Source organism: Rhopilema esculentum, chromosome 11, assembly GCF_057945365.1.
Source record: "Rhopilema esculentum isolate cy_ngs chromosome 11, ASM5794536v1, whole genome shotgun sequence".
In the NCBI taxonomy this organism is placed as follows: domain Eukaryota; kingdom Metazoa; phylum Cnidaria; class Scyphozoa; order Rhizostomeae; family Rhizostomatidae; genus Rhopilema; species Rhopilema esculentum.
Genome location: NC_142825.1, coordinates 7,988,145 through 8,007,858, shown reverse-complemented (window position 1 = coordinate 8,007,858; position 19,714 = coordinate 7,988,145). Strand labels below are relative to the sequence as shown.

At 35.2% G+C, this 19,714-nt stretch overlaps 2 protein-coding genes across 4 annotated transcripts in view; both read right to left on the bottom strand.

Moving 5' to 3' along the window:
• Positions 1 to 3,331, bottom strand: part of LOC135693980 (uncharacterized) — a 22,386-nt gene extending 19,055 nt beyond the window's left edge. The window contains exons 1-2 of one of the 2 annotated variants that reach the window (XM_065212595.2): positions 3,199 to 3,331; positions 1,326 to 1,492 (exon numbers count right to left, since the gene is read on the bottom strand). In XM_065212595.2, coding sequence (XP_065068667.2) covers positions 1,326 to 1,386 — 61 coding nt within the window. In that variant the 5' untranslated portion in view covers positions 1,387 to 1,492; positions 3,199 to 3,331. Of the gene's footprint in view, positions 1 to 1,325; positions 1,493 to 1,639; positions 3,167 to 3,198 lie in introns of those variants that run through there. The other variant, XM_065212594.2, reaches the window with a different exon arrangement.
• Positions 3,325 to 19,714, bottom strand: LOC135693985 (uncharacterized). Of its 2 annotated transcripts, XM_089111626.1 has the most exons (15): positions 19,615 to 19,666; positions 18,334 to 18,422; positions 17,204 to 17,238; positions 16,134 to 16,355; positions 14,477 to 14,680; positions 12,810 to 12,933; positions 12,477 to 12,535; positions 11,817 to 11,951; positions 10,994 to 11,118; positions 10,600 to 10,654; positions 9,226 to 9,373; positions 7,975 to 8,054; positions 7,153 to 7,237; positions 6,282 to 6,394; positions 3,325 to 4,636 (listed from the first exon to the last, which is right to left on the bottom strand). In XM_089111626.1, exons 3-15 carry the CDS (start codon positions 17,217 to 17,219, stop codon positions 4,533 to 4,535), a joined length of 1,470 nt encoding a protein of 489 aa, XP_088967752.1. In that variant the 5' UTR covers positions 17,220 to 17,238; positions 18,334 to 18,422; positions 19,615 to 19,666; the 3' UTR covers positions 3,325 to 4,532. The 2 variants fall into 2 exon arrangements, with proteins under 2 accessions (XP_088967752.1, XP_088967751.1); XM_089111625.1 differs by lacking the exon at positions 18,334 to 18,422 and having other exon boundaries at positions 19,615 to 19,714.

The window sequence follows — 19,714 nt, the reverse complement described above, 5'->3', positions numbered from 1 at the left end:
AGTGAATTGCCCCTCGGCCATGAGGGTCATGGCCTCTCTACTTTTTTGTGACATAAAATATTAAATTAGAATCAGCTCAAATCACTCTTGATAGGTGAATATGTATATGACAACAAATACATTGGTCAAAAATCCATTTTAGTAACACAGCCTCTGCAATTTTTTGCCTCAATTGGGGCTAGAAAGGGCAAGAGGAATTTTCTTTACACTGTTGGCCTTTCCAATTTAAGATCAGTGGCACCAGCTCTTTCTGACATACCATCACACCCCATAAAACAGTTACTTTCAACTTATCCTTATTGGTAGAATAACTAAGAAAAACTAATCTACCCCAAACTTTTGAAGAAGGCATGCATTTTTACAGGTTTGCAGAGTATGGCCGATTTTGACAAGATCTTGGGTGCACCAACAAGCCTGCATTTCAGGAGTAGGTGTGAAAAAGTCATCAGAAAAGTCAGGTGCACCAGCACTATCAACATTTCCAGTATATAATTAAGTAGATCTAGTTTTTAGGTGTCCCCCCTCCCCAGCATTACCATGTCAAAATGTTGGATGCACAGTCACCATACTCAACCAAGTAGCATTTTCAAACTGTTTGTAAATTATTCTTTCATATTTATTTCTACCTGACTGGAAAGCAAGAAATTGTCTCAGAAAAAACTATAAGGAAATTGAATGGAACTTCTATCTCACTTGCAACAAGCTTATAAAATGGAGAGGATGCATTCTGTGACAATGTTTAAAACTACAAAAATATCAAATCAGTTTTATCTTTGATGACATTTACTCAATGTCCTTCTTGTTTATGAATTTATATGAATTAATAAAATACAAACTTTTTATTAAGATTATAGTTAAATTAAATTGCATTTAAGAGAAAAAATTTAACATTTGGATTAATTGTACAGGATTTGACTTTATTTCTGAAGGTGGAAAGTTATCGTAATTGTAACATCATTCACCTTACGTCAAAAGTTAGAGAGTTTGTAAATCCATAAAAAATTCCTGGAAATCTAGAGAGGAAGTCCGGAAACTTTTACAATTGCAGCAAACGACAAAATAATTACATAAAATTGCTGTACAAACTATATCTGGATTTAGGATTTGAAGATCCATTATAAAGAAACCGTAATTGAACCTCGCCACATGAACATCAAAATACCATTAATTCTCTGACAGGCATTGAGAAAAGGGGTACTTAAATATATAACAATAAAAAGGGCTTTGGGGGAATTGGGGGTAGAATGACAGGGAAGTTCCTCTGTTTTTGTAGGTTGGTTAAATGAATAAGGATCAAAGCCAAAAAGATGAAGATTCTTACTTACCAACAGGTCTAAAGGAGAACGCAATAATCAGTAAGGTCAAGCATGCGGAAGTGTGTTCCATGTTAGTGTGCGACGGCGTGATTTCATCCAGTTAGCTAAACCGAGTGCGACCAACATTGATATCGTCTACTTCCACGACCAAGCTAATCCATCTTCATCAACATTACCTGATATGACAACAAAAAGCGAATAGAGCTCTAAAACCATTTACCAAAGGAGTCCGAAAATCGGCGCCTTAAGACAGAAATTGCTGGTTTTTTGGTTTACCAGTAGTGCTTTAATGATCAGCTTTAAATTTTAATTACATGAAATACCTCTCAATACACGAGATTTTCCATCGGATTTTCTCAGCGGCTTTTAGAAAAGATCGACTTTCTTCTTTTGCGTCAAAACTTCGGTAATCCCAGGAGCTACAACAGCAACAATGGATTTCCCAGATTCCCCCACTTTTCCAAATCGTCGGCTGGTCGATTGGATTGGTTAGTTTGTTTGTCAATGCGGGTTATGCGGGGACGAAACTCTGGTTGTACGACTAGAATTTTAGCTGTAGTAGACAACGGACCTAGATTCTTCCTAGTTTTAAAACACAACAAGAAATGCTTTTGAGAAATTTCGTCACCAACATTTTAGAAACTGAGTGAAATGTTTATAAATCGACATGGAAACAATTTGCCACCGTCTTTATTTATTGTTTTGAAAATGTTTTGTTTCACTCTCATGGCTGCATGATTACATCTTCCCCTTAGAATATCAAAACAAAAAGACAAAACCTCAATTGATTCAACACAAAAAAGGCGTGCTTAAACCTCTAGTAATGTTTTACGAATTTCATTGTTCTCCAACATAGAAATTTGAGAACCTTCACAAAATTATAAAGAACATAAGAACACCAAATGTTTTTTTCTAAATATATTGTAGTATTATTGTCATCAAAGAGTCCATGAGCGAATTTTGTTATCACTTACAAATCCGTAAATAAAACTGGTTTTTCGATGTTTGGAGACAGCTGTGATTCTGTCAATCACCTGCAACTTTTATGATCCTTTCAATTTTTAATCATGCAATTCATCTACCCTGCGGCATTGATGAGTCTTCACAAAGGACCCCCAAGACGCCCAAATAAATCAAGCTACATGGATCCCGACAGACTTTGAGCTGCGTCACGTAATCTATAACGTGTAGAACAGGCAGGGACGTCCGGTATTTTACTTACCCCACAGGCCCGTCAGAACCGGGAGGGTTGGGGGGCGTGGCTGGAGCCCCCAAATAATTGTCAAACTGTAGTATGTTTCCTTTAAAACAGTTTACTGAATGAGAAGGAAATCAATGGGCAGCCCCCCCCCCCTCTCCATGAATTTCGTTCCGACGGCACAGCTCCAGCATACAATTCTCTCTTTCATTAATGTTTATGACCGCGAAGGCCCATCTTTGATCTTTCATTATTCAATTGGATAATTCAAAATTCAGACACATCTCGATTTCCTAATTAAACTCCTCCCCTAATTACCTAGTATTAACTTTGTTGAACAGTATTATTCTCTACAACCAAACCGCATGAAAATAAGAGAAATTAAACAACTACCAAGGGTAGAATATCAGCTTTCGTGAAAAGATTTACCATAGCACCAACAAAAATGCAGGAAGACAACACTGTTGGTCGTTTGACTAACTTCACAGTAAAGTAATGCAAAGGGTGGGGAGGGGCAAGTTTAAAATACAATCCTACTAATTCTCTGCTCCGCAAAAACGCTAGAGTCAAATGCCCCCCTGAACCCCTCCGAAATCTTGAGTTGTAAGGGCAACGACTAGGCATGGGCATAGATGAATCCCACACCCCGTTTTCCCAGCACTTGGAAGAATATAAAATACATACATGAATGATCCGTTGACTGTTTAGATTCTTTCAACATGGAGACAACTTCACAGTACTTTGAGCCACACACAATCGGGCACCATCTAATCGACTCAAGAGCAAGTGTATCACAGAAAAAGGCTCTCGATCCTTTTTATACATAATATCTAAAACACATTTAGCGATCGGCACAAGTGTATATTTACATACAATTGTTTTCAATTGCAACTAATAATCCAAAAAGGAAGTAAAACAGTCTTTCGACATCTTAATCAACCCTAATACTCTTAGCTTGAAAGAGAGATAAAGGAGAATTTACGAGAAAAGTTTATCAACACAATATACAAAATAAGACGCCATTATGTTTGCTTAAAGAATTAGGAAGATTTCCTTAGTATTCCTAGATCCCGAAAAACCGACTGACCTTGACTCCAATACATTTGATACACTACAGTGTGTCTACATTGCCTGCCAAAAGTCTTGGAAAACTGACCATAATATACGTTGTGCATGAGCTGCAACATCCCCTCTCCCCTTATACAATGTCGTGCCACGGAAATGTTAGTAATCCTACATGTACAAGTGATACATTTTTACAAAGCTATGGCTTTCAGCTAACTAATCAGCATTGTATGAGGGGAAGGGGGGCAACACTCTCCTTGTTGACATGGAAATAGCATGCGATGCGACACGTGAATTCACAGAAATCTCAAGGTATTCCAAGGACTTTTGGCAGGCATTGTATATACCGACTACACGAAAAATATGGGGAAATTTTGCGTATTGATTTCCTCGAGCACTCAATGATACAATGTGGCCAGAGAAATTTAGACTAAACAAACGTTTCGTTACCTGTTCTGAAAATTAAAAAAACAAGTCCATGAAGGGATAGGAAAAACTGTTACCGAAGTGGAAGCGACCTACTACAAGTTCGGCTTATGAGATGTCAGTATTTGAATGAAAACATCTCGTGTTGTCATGCTAAGCAAGGAAAGTATATTTTATTCCCACGAAGCAAATCGCGTTATTAGTCCCAAATCCCGCGTCGTTTTGATAAAACAAATGTGCAAAAATGCCACAAATCATAATACAATTAAACAACTTTATGTCAGTATTTGATACTCTTTGTAGATAGTCTAGGTGTGTCTCGCGGAGATAGGTAACAACACAGCGCGCGAAACGGTATAGATAGATAGACATTATTTAAAGGTTAAACTTGATACAAGATTCCATACAAAAGTAGCCAAACTGAAGACAAAGCATGCCCCAAATGGTATTCCAAAGGATCGATACGATCTCACAGAATCTGTACCAACAACAGGCTAACCCTCATCTATAAATCTACAGCTCAAGTTTTAAGCAACACCTTGTTGTTCCCAGCTAGCCAAGGTTCCAGACTTTGATTTGATATTGTTTCTTATTTCATCTTTTTCATGTTCTATGATTGCGTTGATATTTTCTACAAGGAAAGAACACACAGGTGATTGCCTATAATACAGAGTCAAATATACCGACTTCATCTCCAGATTGGAACAGGCACCGCGCAGCTATTGGGCTAGCAGGGGCTATAGCCCACCCACTTTTTTGTAATAATAGGCTAGAAATTTTCTGAAGGTTTACTCTCACGCAACTTTGGATAGTTTACTCCTATGTAGTAGCAGTTTTCATTGACTGGGAACCATTTTTGTTCTTTTTCTAGGTGTTTCATCTTGTTTAATGACATGATGTATTTTCTAGGCTAATTCTATCTATTTTTATAGTTATTGATATCTTCTCTGAAACAGACTGTTATTAAAAATTCAATAGAAATAAGCAAGTATTTTCTAAAAGGGGCGTTTTCCCGCGCTCAATAGGGCGTGTTCTCAACACATTTTCGGTCACACTAATTTCAGCCCCTCCACTTTTAGAGTGGTGCGCGGTCCCTGGATTGGAATATTTCTAGTAAGTTCTTAGGTAGCTTTAAAAACCCTACGGACAGTTCCAAGAAACTCTGATCCGACGGTAATATGTCACAAAAAGTTATGAAACAGAGTTTTTAGGAAACACTCCCTATGGCAAACTGCAAATCAAAAGAAGCGACCGCTGAAGAGTGGCGTGTAAAAAAGTCATGTTTTCTAATATAACAATCCTGCCTATTTCTGCTCTGCTTAATTTTCTCTTTTTATTTTACATAATGATTTTGTTTGGGTGAGGAACAAGCTCTGCATTAGCTTGTGTCAATGTTAACAAACTGTTACGTCGTCATTACTGTATTAAATAATTAGCATAAATTAGAATGTGTTACCCTTTATGCATTATGCAGAGAACTTTGTTAAAGTACACATTGAGCACTGATTCATATCTAGCTTAGAGTTCGATTATTACTCTCCTTAGGGCTGAAAAAAATAAAAGCCTATTCAAAAAAGTTACACGGTAGCAAAGGGAAGCAAACACATAGTATAATACGGAATGCAGCTTATGAAACGTAAAGGTTAATGAAGAAATCTTAGCGAAAATCTAAATGTCTAGATACGAATCGAAAGTAATGCGGTAGGAGGGATTGCGCAGTCAAATTGTAAGTTTGTAACTTGCTGATTGTGTTTGTGAGTTTCTGCAAAACGATTTTTTGTCGGAAACCAATCTTCGATCTTGGATAGGGGTTTGCAGTAGCATGGTACTTGTGCTTTGCATCAAATTCAACAACAGAAAGTACTTGTGCATTTTTATATGACTGTCGCGTTTTACAAAGAAGCCACGCAATTTAAGATTAAAGACATAATCTAGAAGCAACTGCCTCAGAGGTACGGGCCTTGTCATGCTAGTGATGTTGCTTTGCTATCAATATTACTCCGGAACTCAAACTTGGAAGTAAGGCTAAAGTATCAATTGATAAAGCTACACTTGTTTTACACTTCTGTTGTACATCATCCCAGTTTACTGTTCTTATTTCCAGTACCGTTAAGCCAAAAGCCGTGGAAAATCAAAAAGCCCTTAAAGAGTATTGGGAATATAAAGATTGACAAGTGCCTTTGAGAAAACACATTGCCGCATTTAAAAATCAAACCCATTCTAGAATGGGCTTGTGCTTCAAATGAAATGCAGGAAAATAAAAGCAAAGAACCTACTGGTTGCTAGATCATCCAGAGGGTTTAACGAAATTGATATCCAGCCCAGGACAGCACCAATTGCCCGCACTAAATTGATAACACGCCAAGTCGATATCTGACTGGTCGATGTCCTGGAAAGAAAAATTGACGTCACATGTTGAGTTCTTCTAATCTGAGAAGGAAAAAAGCTGGAAATGCAAATTCCACCTAAATAGGGAACATACCTTAGTACAAAGATATTATTTCTTTAAATATAAGCAAACAAAAAACATTCTAAACTGCTCGGATGCCAGGCAAAAAACCTAGGTCAATGAGTGATCTGTCCAACCAAGAGGTAGGTTTATATATATTCTTTTATGCAAAAACAAACATTTGCTGTACAAAAGTGATAGAACAACTTAGGCCAAGGATAAAGAAACAAATATTAAAAGCTAGCTACCATGTTTAAATCAACCTGATAAAACTGACAATTTGACTAGTTATCCTGCAGTAAGTTTTTCTACCATATATGAACACATCTGATATGAGATCGTCAAGTAAATTATTCATTATTGATAACGTTACGTCAAGAGATCTCTGTTCTGGGGATTGAATTTTTATAGCAACGCAGAATAATGGGCTTTGGATACCACGAAATTAACCTACTAATATTTATCAAAGCTTGAATAATCAAATCAAGTCAATATTTGCATTGCCATGTTTCTCCAAAATTTTGCAAATTATTCTGTCTCTACTGTTCAAGAAGAAAGTCATTTGGAGTGATTCAAAAGATGCCAGCTGTTACCTTAAAAGTTTTCACTTTATCGGCATTAAAAATTCAAATGTGACTAAAGTTACATAATCTTGCTTACAATAAATTAAAGGAAAACAAGGATTAAATTCAGCTCACCATAATTGTTTGGCATCCTTATACAAACTGATTTTATCGTCAAGTTGCGCTAAACTTACAGAGAACACCAAAGCAAACAAATATCCTACAATAAAAACAGTAGCAAATAACGCTTTAGATCGACGCAAGGGAAGCTACTTTTGTATAGCAGAAAGCAGAAGCTTTAACCATGTAAATAAATGTGCGTCAATGACAGTTGGCTGATGGTCATGAACGACACCTGTCTGATGATGACAATGACTCGATGATGACAATGACAACTTAGAACCCGCCTGGTTGAAGTCATATAAAATTGAGTCCTTAATAAGTAAAACTGCTACTACCCTGTATACAGGCAAAATGCTTCATGCAGTTGTTGGATGCTAAGGATCTAGATACTCGTTTATAACTTTTAGCAAAATGTGTACTTTTCACTAAAGACCAGGTTGCATTCTATCAAACGGCCATGAACGGCAGTTGGCTGATGATCCCATTAAGCGAGGAATTAAACATTACAGGTAATCTGAATAGCAATGAACAGATGCAATAGGAATAAAAATAATAGATTGAAAATACAGCAAAGCATGTTTGTATAGTAAAAAGAAGGAATCAGTCCACTTTCACTTATCAATCTAACGACATCTGAAAAAGATGGAACAATTTTTTTCACTGGCAAACGAAAAAATTTAAAAATATAATCATCTCTTAGACTGATGGTTGATTAAATGTAGAAGCTTCACAAATTTTGCGGTAATAGTGGCTTTCCAAACAGCATTGAATACGGCAGATTCTCTTTCGGGATAAGAGTTAAAAAGAATATTTAATAGGATGATGTCAACATACCTACAATAGCAAGGGCGCGAGACGGTCTTGAAAGCAATGCTAGAAAGAACTGACTCCATCCGATTCCAATATTGACATACCTATAAAAGTGATGTCGTCATAGAATAATCAAATTTTCTCCTGCATGCTTTTTCTGCTATTTGAAGTTTAATCACCGCAAAGGTTCAGCACTTATCTAACATATTTAAAACCTCTCTTCGTCCGAATGCCTCTCGTTTATTTTCATAAGATTTTCTTTGAACAAAAGATGATGCGAATTAAGGAAATTAGTGAATAACGAATGCTATTGAAGTCAACAGCGCCTTGAAAAGGGCATCGCAAACTCTTAAGGGTCGAGAGGTTTTTGACCTTTAAAAAAATTTAATAATGGAAACGATTTGAATTTTCAGAAAATGGTATAAATTATGTAAAAGGCATCCATCAATAATGTCTAGGGATTTGATTAAGGATGTATGAAAATTGTCAAAAAAATCATGAGCAAGAAGGTATGATGAGCATTTGTCTGGTAAAGACAGTAAAGCCAAAAACTTGCAGCTGAAGATTCAGACTTAGGAATGTAAAGATTATAATGTCATGCTTTGTGTTTGTAATAAGAAATATGGAGAATGCTTCATGCTGCAGTTTAATTGAGAAAAAGATTAATAAATTAGGACGGGTAGGCACAGGTAATTCGAATCCTGCTTAAGTGAAGATATTTTATTAGCAAAAATGGCCTGTTTATATGGATAAAATTATCTGAAATCATCGCATGCTTACACGCAAATTCTACCCTTCCTCATAGAATATGGCTTCTTTTTTATAATCAATTTCACCTTTTCCGGATAGTGCAACAAGTCATTTTTCATTATGGAATGCAAACGATGCGCATAAATACAAATTTCATCCAACTTTCCAGCAAGTTTTGTGTTTGCATGGAAGAACTGTATCCAATTCAGATGATATCCAGCAAACTGTGAGTAAGATTTCATTTGCCGCAGACACGGCGTTTCTCACATAGAATCGATATGTAGATTAGAAGGCTTTGTATACTAAGGCTGGATCTCGCCTCCCAGCCCATAGGTTGAAAGCTGTAATAATTTTGCTCATATAGACAGGCTCTAACTCACGATAAAACAAATTATCGAAATATGAATGAGGACCAAAACTGAACATGAAAGGAATTAATAGGATTAACTTCAACTAAATGAGGAAGTGAGTGGAGTGAAAAAACTCCTCACGAATAAAATAGTCACGAAAGATAAAAAAGCTCACCTATCAAAAACAGACACAGTGCAGATAGCCAGTAAAAAATAGTAGAGTGCTTGGAATGGTTGCGCCAAGCCATGGTAATTCTCCAAGAAATTTACATACCCATTGTCAGTTAATGAGTAAACAAAGACGCACTGTATCAACCCAATACCTGGAAGAATAGCTAAGGGTTAACGACGTCAGCACTGTAATGGAATCAGCTTCGTGATGTATAGGCATCTGCATTCCCCCTCCCCGTTTTTATGCTGCTACATCCAAGTATCGGGTGGGTAGAGTCACTAAACTATCGTGGAACTAGTAGGCCTTCCACAGTTTCGTTACTTTACGGCTTGAAATATTGCGACTACCTGAAAAACTTGCAGAATAACAAAGAAATTCTAGCAATCTACGTCTTCTGCTTTATCAAAATACCAGGGTTGGAATTATGCTATTTATTGCATTGAAGGAAATTGGCTCCCCGCATCTTCTATTGAATAAACTGTATATCAAAAATCACCATTGCTGCTGGAGATGGATTTTCCTAATTCACTTTTGATAGTGAAATTTTATGATGCCAGCAAAAAACCCCAACATGGCAAGATAGTTAAACCAAATACGAGAAATGACAAGATTTGAGAGTTTTTATTCAGGAATTTCATTTGAATAGAAATATGACAGGTCCTATATTTTACAGCAAACATCACAAGACAGTTATTTCATTTGAAGCCATTTAATCTCCCAGAATTTGCATCTGTATTAAGAAGGATATCAAATTGGAAGGAATTTGACCAGACTTTTCAGACCTGACAAATATGTTTGCCCAGGCCATTTGGTCTCTTTTCATTTGCAGCCACATGGAAGCACAACCAAATTAAAGGCACAGTTTTTTGGCCTTTTGTTTTGTTTCTGGCAAGCGTGAATTGCTATCCAGAAATTCCATGATAAACTAACAACAAGTTGCTTTTAAAACACTATGGTGAAATCGTACAACGTTACACATTAACATGATAAAATAATAGGATAGTGAGCAGAGGGCATTAAAGAGATCTGTAGAGAAATTGAGAAACCATCTTTAGTTGAGTTAATGACAGAATCATCCACCAATGCTGGAGAGAAGACTGATGCTAAAAAGAGTAGCACACATAATCACTGGTGGGCACCGTTCGAAATCTTGTAAAATCTTGAAAAATGGTTTGCGAAATAAGAGAACTTTTCTATACCAGCTTTTGATTAATAAGGCTCACTTTGGTTCTGCTTGGTTGATGAACAAATCCAAATCAGTATGTCAGTCACTAGGCTATGAGTTTGACTTAATTGATATTGTGGTGATAATGCACTTGACAACTGAATATTGCGATGTAATGATTGAAATTTGAAACTTTATCATTTAAGAATTACCTGCTAGAAGTCCATGACAAATAAGAGCGATGATACGAAATGCAGAATGGATTTGCTGTAAAAAACAAGATATATAATTGCAGAATAGTGGTTTAAAACCAAAGGTATAGTGGTTTAAAAATAATGGATAGGTGAAAAACATTGAAAAAATCAAGGGATTCACGGGGGCTATAGGAGTTTTGTATATGCTTACCGTTTCACTTAGTTATACAAAAAAGGAAATAGTGACAACAACTTTCTGGAAAACATTGTTAAACAACAAAAAGTAGCCGTCTTCATCATCTAAACAATGTATACACCCTCCCTCACGCCCCCCCCCCTCACGCCTCCCTTACACCTCCCTCTATCCGAAGACAAATTTTAAAGGACAAGAATTTCACTATACTTGACTAACCAAAGCAAACTCCATTGAGGATATTTCGCGCTCATCCAGCTGTAACACGTCATGATCTACTACGTTCTGCTCCATGTTGGCACGATCAATTTTATCCTTGTGTTCTTTAATGAATCCTTGACCATCTGAATAAAAATTCGTTATAATGAAATTGCTTTTTTATTCATTTACTGAATTCTGTTTAAATTTCTTGCCTATTGGAATCAATTCAAAATATACTTTCAAGCCATTTCTCAAGAGAAAAAAGTATCCAAGCCCCCGTTCTTAAATTTGAGAAGACATTCAATTACAAGTTCAATATTCCAAATGAATATCATTTCTTAAAAATAAAAATTCCCAGATAGGCTGTTGCCTGTTACGTTCCAGTCACCAAGGCTGACGTCGAAAATTATTCCCAAATAACGTGCTATACATTTTCCTTTGATACTTAAATTTTTCCTGAGCTTCAATTCTCTTAAAAATCGATGATTCTGAGCCTAAAATCATTGCAAAGCAACTTTTAAGAAGAAAAATCAAAATCTTTGCAACTGTTTTTCTTTCTCACAAAAAACATTGCAGGAAATGAAACAAACTAGCACAATAAAAGATAGATGAGTGTTTTCTCAAACTTAATGCGTGAACATCGCATCTAGTTTGCTCAAAAAACGCGCAAAGATAAAAAGCAAAAATATTCATGAAATTCGAGCATGGCTTTTATGCTCAATATATTCGTACACTTTGCCTATTTCGAGCATCGATATTCTTATCAAATTTATTCTTCTGAAAAAACTGCGCGTAAGACACACCTCGTTTCTCAATAAACAAAAAATCGCGTAAGACACACCTCGTTTCTCAATAAACAAAAAATCCAGGGGCTGACTTGGCAAATTGGTTGCATTTATTGGTGCGATTTTGCCTGTGCTCTGGCTGACATCACTTTGTATGATGTCCTCTTTGTCGATTTTAAAAACCTCAGAAACTGAAAACAAGTAAAAGGATTATATTTACGAGACAGTTTATTCGTGGTTATTTTCTCAGAACTTCTAAAGACTGACATAAGACGAAAATTGACGAGGTTTACGTAACAAATTCGCTGCTGCCCTGGCATTTCACAAGGTACTGAGATCAACAAAAGAATAAAACATAACTTTTTTTCAAAAAGGCAGTCTTTGACTTGCTTATTGTTAAGATTCAAATCGTTATCCTTTTTTTATTGGTGAATGAAAAAGCCTTTGAATTCAAATCGTTTTTCAAGAGTTTAAAGCATATCTCTTTCTAACTGCTTAGTATTAAATGTCACTAGATACGGCAACTGGGTCAGTGAGCTTATTTCCATATTAAACTGAGCTTCCATACTAACTGGGTATATACAGCTATTTAGGATCGCAAAACATACTGTTATATTGCCTTTGTTTAGTATGGGCTATCATATGAATTCCAGAGGTAATCTTGCATTCAGACTTACTTTTAAATAATCCATTGCGCAAAAGAAGATAATACTGACCTTCTCCATCCATGTCTCCCTGGTAGTTTTCTTCATCTCCTGACGTCATCATAGCGTTTCTATAAAAATATATTGAGCAGTGAAATGAAAAACAACATATCAAGTCTTCATTTGCCCACATAACATCTCCTTTTCCTACTTAGGAAACATAAATACCTTGATTTATTGCTCAACAATTGCCGTGCTCAACAAAATTCTGCTCTAACGAACAGCTTGCATCCTTTGTTGATATTGACGATTTATAACAAAATCAAGCTTTTTTTCTAGGTTTCATCTTCAAACCATCGATTGAAATATCTGTCTGCATAAAAAAGTGGAAGACATAAAGCATACCTTGTCTTTCGTTTCTTCTTTGGCTGCGTATTCCGAATCCTTGGTCTAGGAGGCTGGCGATCAACGACCTGGTTCTCCGGAATGCCCATAGGCTCTTCGCTGGCATCATCTGGGTTATCTGGGTCTGAGGATGAAATCGAATAACTTAAGGAAAAGTATCGAAAGAAGACAAGTAATTAGATAGTAAGATACTCCATCGAGATTACCTAAAAACAGGATCATTCAATCTGCTTCCATTTCCAAGCTTAAGGGTTGGTACAAGTTTTTAGTTTGAGAGTTTGAGAGCTAGAAAAATATTGGACAAGATAATCCTTTGTTCTCAAAGGAAAGGGTTTGGTAGCAAAGAAAAACTAGATATCTCAACATCAGCAAACAAAAAATCGCTGTAATGAAATCCAGTCATGTATGACAGGCACTGAACAAACATTCATATCCTTTGGAATTATTAACATGAAATTGGTTGCAATATATCAAAGCCAGCAACATAACGAGTGAAACTTAGCATTTATTGGAAAAAAGGATAAGCTATGTATTTATTCACGGTAGATGTATTCTATCTTCTCATGGCTTATTACAATTCACACTTTAACCGAATAGGATAATTTATTGGAATATCATATATCTAGTAATTCACACTTATTTAGATTTGGGTTACGTTAAGCAACGAAAATCCTATTTACAACCACAAGTAGTACCACATGGATTAGCGGTATCCGATGGGGAAAGGGGCAAAGGGGCAAAGGGGCAAAAGAGTAAAGGGGCGAAGAGACAAAGGGGGCAGGCTTCAGTTAAAAGGCATTTGAAAATCATTCCCAGCTTCTAAGAATACATTTGTAATTGTTCTTTTATTTCGATCTTCTGTACGCATCTTGAACATGGGTTAACTTTTTGCACAAGAATTTTTTAGAAATGTCATCATTAATAAGGTATATACTACAGTCAGAATTTCATATGAATCTCTTTGCTAATTAAAAATGGCCAAGGTCAGGGGAACTTTTACGGAAAGAGCACTCTGATCCTTTTGCCCCTCCAGGGGCAATCGGGGCGGTGGCCAATGCGCCATCCCTCTCTGGCTTCCCTGAAATGGATTTATCATGAATATAGGGATGTTATGGAGCCTCATAATTGTGACTTTGGTTGCAAACATTTTTTTTATCCAATTCTTCTCGATGCGCACATGGACAAATATCTTGTAAATGCCTATTTTTAGATTTGCTAACTTACAAGATGATGGACTAAAAGTGCATTAGCTTGTGGTCATTTGTTTATTTTCTCGTCTAACACAATCTAAAAATAAAGGCAAAGATAAAATACTAAATTTCCGATAAAAATGCTCTTCCCCCTTTTAGTAGCAGGCAAATACGTACGTGCTGCTTCTTGGGTTTTTTGAGAACTCATAAACCAAGCAAATGAACAAGATCCTTAGGAAACGGTACACTCTCTAAACCAATCATGTAGTCGTTAGGGTTATGAGGAAGAGAAATTACAGTGGAATAAAAAACATGGCAAAAATTCTAAATTTGAGCTAATGAGACACGCGTTCCTTACCGTCTAGTAAGTGCTACTAGGTCTTCTTGTAAGTGAATGTTCCCTTACCTCAAAACAAATCATCGTCCCAAAACATGAAACTCTATATTACTCAATACAGATATCAAATAAATAGTCACCTCTCCTCCTTGATCTGCGACTTCTCTTTCCTTGGGCTACTTTTTGGGTGACTTCAGATTCAATATGTGGTTGAAATTTTCCCTCTAATGCCAACACCTCCTCACTCACAGAGCGAGGAATCCGTTGGGCGTTCTGCGGTTTTCTTTGACGTCTTCTTTCACTTCTTCCCAAAGTTACATTTTCTTTGCTCTCCTCGGATAATTCTACGACATAAAATGTTCATGATAATTGGTATTGCCAATATCTGACCAATCATAACATAAAATACAAAGAAGAAAGCTTTCAAACTTCTAAGAAACACATAGCAGACTGATCAAATCATCAAATAAAACAGGATCATTAAAAAAAGAAGCAATTTAATCAAGATCAATCAAAACTGCTACTTAAGACTCGAGATACCGACTACGAAGACAAGACAATCATATCATTTGAAATTTAATATAATCATCTTAACTCATGGTTGAAAATTTTTGCATATAAATTAATAACAACAAAAATTCGGTCAATGAAAATTTAAGAAACAACTTTCCCTGTAAAATAATTTCGAAATCATTGCTGTCCAAATTTTTTCGATTGCTCGAATTTTCAAATTCTGCTGTTTTTGAGAAAACATCAAGGCAAGAAGAACATTTGAAATAACCAAGAAATACCTCCCTGATGATTTAATCAGCAACAAAATTCAAAACTAGAAATATTTCACTTGTCTATTTTGAAGTTTTTTGTTCACAGTGTTGAATGCCTTATAGATAGGATATTCAGCAAATGTTTGATGGATGTTGAGACATGTTTTGAAACAAAAATCTAGTTACCTGTTTTTTTAATTCTAAGAGATTAAAGAAAAATTAAGACACAACACTGCACTATATACACAGACACATAAGGCACTAAAGATACATAGGAGCTTACTAATTTGAAGCAAGCCTGATAAACTTATACAATTTGTTTTGTAACCAGCCTAATAGCATGAAGTTATGAGCTTGTGATTTACTTAATTTAAATTCAACCAGCTGAATGCAAAGCCTTTCACTCTTTTAGCGATTCACACCTTTACTCTTTCAGTTTACCCCTTTTATAACTCTTTCAATCATTCTCTCTTTCCATCTTTCACACATTCCTTCTTTTGCTATTTTGCTTTTTTACTTTACATTTTTCCACTCTCTCATCTTTTTACTCCTTCACCATTTAACCCTATAATTATTTCGCCCTTTCTATCTTAAACTCTTTCACTGATTCACTTGTTCAATCATTCACTCTTTCATCTTCTCACCCTTCACTCTTCGCTCATTCCCTCTTTTGTTCTTTTGTTTATCACTCTTTCACTCTACACATTACACTCAAGAGTTATATTGCACATTTCACACAATATTTTACTATCTCAGACACAGAGAAACAAACTTATTAATATCATGATGTACAAAACTAAAAGATATACATAAACAATATATGCTAAACATGTGTTTGCATATATTTTTCAAAAAAATTCGTAGTACGGGTGAATTTGTCGGGAATTTTGCTTATAATTTTGTCTAGAATCCTTAAAAAGTTTATAATATTTTTTCACTTTAGTAAAAATTGGCAAAACCACTCTCATCTCTCAAATACTTCTAAATCCTACGGAAAATTAGAGCTCAGAGATCTAGGTATTAAATGATTTACCTGGCTCCGGTGTTTGCCTTCGTCCAACTCTTTTTTTTCGCATACTTGAGTCTTTATCACTTCCAAGAGCCCCATTTTCTTTTCTCCTTTCCTGATTGATTCCGTCTTTGCTAGAGCCAGGAACGAGGGCACCTGAGCTAGAGGCAGCATTCTTATTGTCGTCAGAAGCAGAATGGTGACGCCTTCTTCTCCTTTCTTTTGAGGGATAAGGATTCATCGGCTCTAAATTCAAAATCGAAACTTGATGACAGGCACCGATAAAAATAAGTCTTAAGAAGGGTAATAAAAAACTGCGAATAAACACGGAAGTATAATCTAAAAATAATATACAAGCCTAAAATCATTTGTGGTCTCGAAATCTGGAAAGTCCATTGAAAAAGTAGGAAGTCTAAGGATCAGGAATGGTGACCATGAAAAGTAACTTGGAAAAAGTTACTAAAAAGCTAGAAAAGCTACTAAATCTGAAATTTTGTTAGAAACGCAGGCAAAATACAATAAAAATTGAGAAAACGCCTTAACAAAACAAATACACCCTTTGTATTCACCAAAAAATAGATATTGTGAATAATATATAATTTGAAAAAAAGAAAGAAACGAGTCAAGCTGGTTAGAGAAAATCCATTTCTACAATCAGATATGATGACCAAGTATGTCGTTGAGGGGTCATGACTTCAAAATCAAATCAAACAACAAACATTCAAATCAAAGATTGCTGTAAATTTTCGATATATGAGAAGGCAATAAAAAAATTGTTTGAAACTTAATAGAGGGCTGGTTGGCCCCCATAAGTTGGTAATTGAACTGATAGACTGAAGTTTAATAAATGAATTTGACAGATGTCCTGAAAGTGTCCTTAATTTCAGAGCACTCTTAAACTTGCAAAGCTAATAAGATAATATAATGTTATTACCATAAAGAGCAAATATAAAACAGAACGAATTGAAGTTAGAGGGGTTTTATGATATCAAATAGTTTGATTACAACATACAAGTGTCACATATGAACAGAATTTCAAAAAGTTTGATTTACATAACAATCAAAAAGAAATACTTGGCGAATCGAGTCAATACCTTCTTCCCCAGACATTCTTTAAATTGATTCCAATCTGTAGCAAAATAGAAAGGAATTTCCATTACAAACTGGTTCAAGGTGATATCCACTTACTTTCTTCTTTACATTTCCCAGTTTAAAATAGGCAAAACTATACTTACTATCTGTATAACACTTGATGTTTATGCTCAAACAACAGATATGAATAGTGTCTTTAAAATATCAAAGATCAAACCAAATAAGAACTATCTTAGCTCTTTACTTTATCTTGGTACTATCAATGTCATATCTTTTGAGTTAAACTGTTCCTGAAGAAAATCTCATCAGCATTTGGTTGGGCACACATCATTTGAAGCTAATATATCACACATTATGATTTCACAAATGCATCTCTTCATAATGGGTTATTTTTGTAATATAATTTCACATGAAATGCAGGCCTTGCCTGGAAAAGCGCTCCAACATGAGTAGCTAAAGCGCACCTTAAAACAACCATGGAGAGTGATTTAGTGAGCGCCTGAAAATGTAAAACGATATTGCCACAAAGAAAAATTTTTTTTGAAATAATGTTGATCCCTATTTTTATGTGAAAAGAGTAAGTGCATTTTAGCCAATTACTTTGTATTGAAACTCATCAAAAACTGCTCAGTTATTGTCTTAGAATAGTAGGGGGGGGGGGGTCTCTCCTTGATTAGTTTACCTATTGAGAGATCTCCTCCTTTAAGAATTCCCTTCATACAATTTATTTTGTCCTGTATTTGTATTTATAGTATTATGTGATTTAGTTTAATAATTTCTTTGTATTAATGATATATAAATTGTATGTTGAGAATCTAAAAATATGAAACTGAAACTGATCAATGTAGTATTATCAACAATATTATTATTTGTAAGCTTTGTACAAGGGTTTATATCACCAATCTGTTTATTTTATACTCTATTCTATATCTGGTTCTTTTTAAGGCTATATCTACAAAGATATATTTTCAAATCAAACATTATTTTCCATGCATTGGAAATACTAAGGTATAAAGACAATTTGAGAGTTGAATCATTATAAAATGATAATTGTGATATTTGAAAGTGCTTCAATTTCATTTGAATGCAAAACATTTGATTCATTCCCACTAAGAAGACAAACTGAACTGACCACCCCTTACTTTATTCAAAGGCTTGAAATAGAGTATCTTGAGATATTTAGGGGCTTGTTTTAAGGAGCACCTTCATTTTCCTCTGGTTCTCCATTTTTCATTTTGCAATTGAAAATAATTAAAAATTAGCCTAAGACACTACCCTGTTGAAACTAATTCAATATTGTTTCTTAAATACTGTAATGTTCTAGCTAATTGAGAAGGATAAGATTATGTACAGTGTCAAATGCTTTGGAAAATTAAATAATACAACATGAGACAAGACAATTTTCAAGGCTATCTTTCAAGGGTGTGTAGAGATCAAGTATACTTGCTCGAAATGCCAAATTAATAGATTTAAAAACGATTTCATACCTGTCCAGGAATTCAATTAGGCATTTATGAATAAATTTTTTCAAAATTTTTACTGTAAATTGGAAAAATCAAAATGGGTTGATAATTATTAAGCAGCTTTGATTTACCTTTATCAAATTGCTGATTGGCGATGAGTGTTTTGCTGTCAATTTTAAAAAGTTCAATCAGAAAATGTTTTGAGACATAAGATTTCTTATCATCAAGATGTGTGGTTTCATAGAAAAAGCAGGCTTTAGAAATAAACAATTTGGGTTCTTTTTGTTTGTGATAATCAAACTGATATATAGTAGAAGATCTGTTATTATCTGCGAGAGGTGCTCTGGAGAGGGCCCCTTGGTGAAATTCAGAGAGATTTCAGAGTGATGAATTCTGTGTGGCAGCCGAACTGGCATCAGTGCTCACTGGAACCCTTTCATAGATTTTCCATGAATTCATTGAGCAATTTCCTATCAATCTTTATAGTTTGAATTATTCAAAAACACAAAAGAGAATATCTAACAAAAATATAAGTAAACTGGGTGTGGTTATGGGTTTGGCTTCTAGAAGTTGCCTATAGCACAGTTCCTGATCAAACCTTTCAGGGTGGCGCCACTATCCTTTGCTAGTTGAAATTTGTCTTTCAATTCTCTTAAAATATACTTTTCGAGAATTGAAAGACAAATCACATCAATACTTATTCAGTTATCGTTTACTCTGTTATTCTGCTAAATTTAGCTATTAATAATTTGACTTTGCGTTACACCATTCTTATTAAATCAGTACTTCAGTAGTTAGGTACCGAGTTGCTGAAATAAATAACATATTAAGGAAGGCCGTTAATAATGAATTTGAAACATAGTCGCATATTCATAAACTTGTAAGAAAACTAACATTCATCATAAACGCAATTTTAATTTGGCTGAGTCGATAAAATTGTAGAAACACACCTTCAGCTTGATACCATAATGTTTTTCGACTTGTAACATCCGTATCCGTTTGAAATGAAACCCTCGAATTGAATTCACTTCGAATGGAAGCGAGATTAGG